At 41.4% G+C, this 5357-nt stretch overlaps 1 protein-coding gene across 1 annotated transcript; it reads right to left on the minus strand.

Moving 5' to 3' along the window:
* Positions 1-341: 341 nt before the first annotated feature.
* On the minus strand, positions 342-5357 carry LOC143718457 (uncharacterized). Its single transcript, XM_077209518.1, has one exon. It carries the CDS (start codon positions 5355-5357, stop codon positions 342-344), a length of 5016 nt encoding a protein of 1671 aa, XP_077065633.1.

Here is a 5357-nt window from a genome sequence, read left to right on the forward strand (position 1 = left end):
TCTTGGGATCACTGGAACACACAAGCCTTTCCACCACGTCAAGGTGGCGATCCTTGGAAAGGACATTCACTCTCCATTCATTCCTTATCTAACACACACACACACACACACACACACACACACACACACACACACACACACACACACACACACACACACACACACACACACACACTCTATATCAAACACATTCACACACTCACACACACAAGAAGTAGACAAAATGTGAACAGTTTAGTGGTGTACATTTATTTGTATTAGCATTATTTTTTCTTAAAATAAAGAAGTTATCTTACAGCAGTGTTGAATGTGTGATGCAGATTTTTATATATTTGATGTATCTATTCTAAAACACAATACACCGGATCATGATAGCTGTAATACGTCTGTAGAACTCCTGCTCTGACGTTTGAGTGTGCACCGCTTATGAACACAGGATCTAGAAGAGTGTTGTTTTCTGTTGTCCCGGTGCTGATTAGCTGTGTGTATCCTTTATCTTCAAACAAATTGAGAATAGGTTTGTTGCACTGAGAAAGCTGATCTTCATTGAAGTCGCCACAAACGATTAGAGGCCTCAAATCGATGATCTCCAGAGATGTCAAGAGGGCATTCAGATGTGCCAAAAACTCTGCCAAATTATAACTTGGTGGTCTGTAGACAACTGCAAGAAGTGCTTGTTTGGGGGCTTCTATCTTCAAAACCAAATATTCCAAGTCAGTAACATTCTGTATATACATCAGAGGACAAACCTGAAAGCTGTTCTTCACATAAATGGCCACTCCACCACCATTCTTGTTTGCCAAATGTGCATAGTTTGTGTAGGATGCATGCCTGTTGCGTTTGTACATGGTGTATCCATCCAGATGTAGATGTGCAGGAACATCTGAGCCTGACAGGTGTGTTTCAGTGAGGCACAAAACATCAGCCAAGAGAAGCTCATGGTGGCATTTTAAATCCTCCATATGACACTCCAGTCCCTCTGTGTTGTGATGAATGATTTTAAGAGCTGAATTAAGGTTGGAATCCTGTACAATATGTAGGATGGGCTGGATACTGTGAAAATCTGCTTTAGGCATGTTCTCCAAGGAGGCACTTATTTCTGGATCACAGAAGATTTTGTTTTCATCAAAGTCAGTAATGTGCAGCCCACGGAGTGATGTTGTTCTGCTGAGTGCAACGTATGCCATGCCTGATTCGAATATGTGCTTCAGAGATACAACAGCGCGATCAGTTGTCATTCCTTGCACTTTATGGATGGTACATGCAAAAGCAAGCTTCATGGGAAATTGTCTTCGAATTGTTCCTTTTCTTTTCAGTGGTTCCTCTGACCTCTCAATATAGACAATGTTGTCATCTCCATCAGGTGCTTTGTTGCGATGTTTTTGTCCAGCAGTCACATTATCTAAATGAAGACCAATTAATTGAACCAATCCATCTCGGGTATGAGTTATTTTTGCCACCTTGCCAAAAGTGCCATTAACCAGTCCATCTTCCACATCAATATTTCTGGTTAGCATCACTCGTGCACCAATAGCAATCTGTAGTGTGTCAATAAGGTCACGATTGTCTCCTTTAAATGGTGCCGCTTGTCTTTTCATTTCTCCTGTTCGGGGATCTTTTTTGTAATCATGTGCATTTATGGTAATGATATTTGAAAAGCGGGAGGATATGGCTTCAGTGTTGTGATTGTTTACCACTTTATTGGTTGCATAGATGTGCAATGCATCAGTGGGACACTCTTCAGGGGAGGATCTTGTGACAGCTCCTAACATGCACCTGTCTGCATCAGTCAGCTTCTCGTGCTTCTTTTTTACTCTCAGTCTGTTGAGCAGCTCAGCGTATGCAAAATCATCTCTCTGTCTCATGATCTGTGTCATAGTTATCATTTGAAAATGATCGGTCCAGAAGTCCAGCACATGGTCCTCATACACACAGAGTGGTTTTGCTCTTCCCACAGGTGGTAACTGATAATAATCTCCTACAGCTAATAAAGATAATCCACCAAAAGGTTTCTGGTTTCCTTTAATCTGTTGCAGTCTCCAGTTCACATAGGCAAACAACTGTTTTGACACCATTGATATTTCATCGATAATTAAAATGTGTGCATTAGAAAGGTCTGCCCTGATTTCATCCAAGCTGTTTCCCAGGCCTTGGTATGGAGGCTTCAAGCTTCTTGGGAGTTTCAGTAGACAATGGAGCGTTTTTCCTGAGATTCCAAAGGCTGCGGTTCCCGTGAAGGAGGATAAAAGAACTGTTGGCTTGGAAATGTCAGTATGCTCTCGTATGCATGGAAGCCTGCGCAAAATCTTGGTTGCTTCTGCATGAATAGATTTGATAACGTGCGATTTACCAACTCCTGCTCCTCCATTCAAAAAATACAGAAATTGTTGTGGGTTTTCACCAGAGACACATCTTTTGCACCAGTCTCGCACTGCATAAAATATGGAAGCTTGTGTTTGATTCAAGCTCTGGTACATTTTGCGAATCTGTGCATGATTTTGTTGGGCAGCTTCCATGAGTGGCATAGCTGTGTTACTGACAGAGGTAGATGCTGTGTATTCAGGAATATCGCCCTGCTCGTTCACATCATTAGGATCAGTGGGTTCACGTTCTGATATGCTCTCCAAACGGATCAGTTCATTTGCTGGAGCCAATTTAGACCATGCATCTTCAACTGGACCATTCTGTTCAAAATCCTCAATTGCCTTTTCTATAGCCTCGTTATGTTTTTCATATTTCTCACGGTTTTCATTTACAATATTGTACACACGCTGCAGTTCATCAGTTCCTGGTAGTTTTACAGAAGCAAATGCAAAAAATGATTCATATGTCGGAAATCGTGTGGACTTCAGCTGCTCATCTGAGCGATATGGCAAGTAAAGCTTTAGAAAAGTTCCATAGAATTTTTCTGGGTTTTTCTGCTCTGAGAAACGTGCAAATCTGATGACAGCAGGTTTTCCCCTTGTTCTTTTCTGGATGTGTCCCAAATTCTTTTGAAGTGTCAAAACATTTTTACCTTTTTTCTTACCTGCATAAACAATGCGGTATTCACTTGCAAATTCAGCCATGCATATGTTCTCAAATTCAGGTCTGTTTGGTCTGGCCTTGTACTTGTCTGGCAATCCTGTCATCCACACATTCTCTATGTCATCATCCATGGTCTGCAAGCAGCTCATTGGTAAACTCATCTTTACAGCATTGTCATCAGTAGGAATGAATATGACAGCACGTGATGATGATTTTAATTTCAGACTGCATGTGCGAGCGACTGCCTCCTGAGCACTGACTTCTCTGTTCTTTGAGTAGGCATTCATGACCTGCTTCATGCTCTCACTGTCAGACAGGTTATCATGGCTTGAGTCTTTTATCACTTTTTTAAGGTAATCGCTCATCTCATGTTCAGCTTTTGAAATGTACGAGACAATATACATGATACAGCTGTAGGGGTTCAAAATGAACTGTATGTCCATGTTTGCATCCCAGGCTCTTAACAGCATTGGATTATAGCCGTTTACCCAGCAGTCCTGTGGTCGTCTTTCCATATGTACTGAACTTGATTTAGAAATAGTATCAATATGTTTCTTGTACTCTTCATAAGTCATGTTTACTTTATCAAGTAGCTGTGTAATGCTATCAAAACTCTGAGTTGAGTCATTAAGTAGATCCCACACATTCTGTAGCTGTTCTTTTGCAAAACTGGCGTAATCTCTTTCCTCTGATTCATTCCCTTCATCAGACTGATCTGCAGGGGGAGGCCTGGGACGGGATATCATGGTTCTGTTAATGGGTGGTTTAGGAAATCCAAACCGGCAGTGCTTCTTGTTCTTTCTACAGGATTTTGAGTGGTTACGACTGTGCATCTGCACTTCACTTACAATTTTATGTAGTTCTGGGTCTTTGTTTGGGTCTGGTAATTTGCATGATATGTATTTATCAATGAAATCACACACATCCTGATCTTGATCTTTTTCAAACTCTGGAGCATCTTTCACCCAAAATAAACAGTGAATGTGTGGAGAGCCACGTAGCTGGAATTCCACTCTGTAGAAAAAGTCAATTACCTCACCGATAGGTCGAGCAGGTGAATTGATCAAATCTCTCATCAAGGCTTCCACTCGTTCTTCAAACATCCGCATGGCTGTGACAGGGTTGCTTCTGAGGATTTCACATTTTACAGACCAGTCTAATTCCTCAAAGTTCACAGTTTCCCCTTGTTGTGCTTTAATAGCAGTAATCACATCAGGCCATCTCATCTCAGCAGCACTAAACGTACAGAAAAATGTGGGAGTGCCTAGCTGTCTTAGCATAGCAAACAAATCACGGAGAGATTTCTCCCAGTATGCTGGATTCCCTCTCAATGGTTGCATGAATCGTGTAGCTTCCTTGTTTATTACAAGCTTTTCTAACTCATGCTTGTCCTGCAGCAGTGAACAGTTTATTCTGCGTCCATCACGGGTCATGGGTTTTGCTTTCCTCAGCTGGATAGACATACTAGATGTGGCCATGTTCATTTCAGTAACAAACTGTGCAAAGAAGATATAGTTGGTATCCTTCGCACAACGATTGTCAATAGAGAATAGTCTAGAGTTAAAGTATCTGCTGGGGGAAACATGTTTTGCTCTACCAGGCTCATCAAAGGTGTTCTTGCCATCGGGAAACTGCACTGGAAATGCCATAGACTCAAGTTTAGGAATTTTGAAAGTGTTTACAGGAGTGTTTCTCTCTGCTGGGGCAATGCAAAATATTCCATTATCATAAGACAACAGCTGATGGCCGAGATCTGGGGGCTGAAGACATGTGTCCAAGGCAAGGCCTCTCAATTGCTCTTCTGCATTAGTGTCATCGTTTGCATCATTGTGTTCATTGTCATTGCTCTGTTCTTCAGTGTTCTCAATTTGTCTGCTTGCAATATCCATTTCCTCATCAGAAGCACTGATGTCATTTGCACACTGTTCATGCTCATTAAACATTTCTTCTTCAGAGAGTTCTGCATTAATGAAGATATCTTTATATTCTGAATGGACATCTTTTAGCTTTCTTAAAGCAGACAAAACCTTTTGCATGTTCAAAGTCTGAAACTGATAGTGACCTTGGTAACACAGACGTCTCTTCAGTTTCACTGTAAGCAGTTGCGATTCACTTCTTGGTCTGGGTAAACAATTCACTGTTGTTTCTACTTCAGATGCAACAGAAATCACGGCGCCTTTTATAGCTCTTTGCTGGCCTTTCGGTAGTGTAACAATCTTAGCAAAAGGAATGTACTTTGCAATAACGTGTCTTTCAAGAACATTCAAATCGCAGAGTTCTGGAGGAATGGGAGCGAACTGAAGTTGATTGGCCACCGCAATGTCTGGCAT

This window comes from Siphateles boraxobius, unplaced genomic scaffold (genome assembly GCF_051911475.1).
Source record: "Siphateles boraxobius isolate OS27281-9 unplaced genomic scaffold, OSU_SipBor_1 61, whole genome shotgun sequence".
Lineage (NCBI taxonomy): Eukaryota > Metazoa > Chordata > Actinopteri > Cypriniformes > Leuciscidae > Siphateles > Siphateles boraxobius.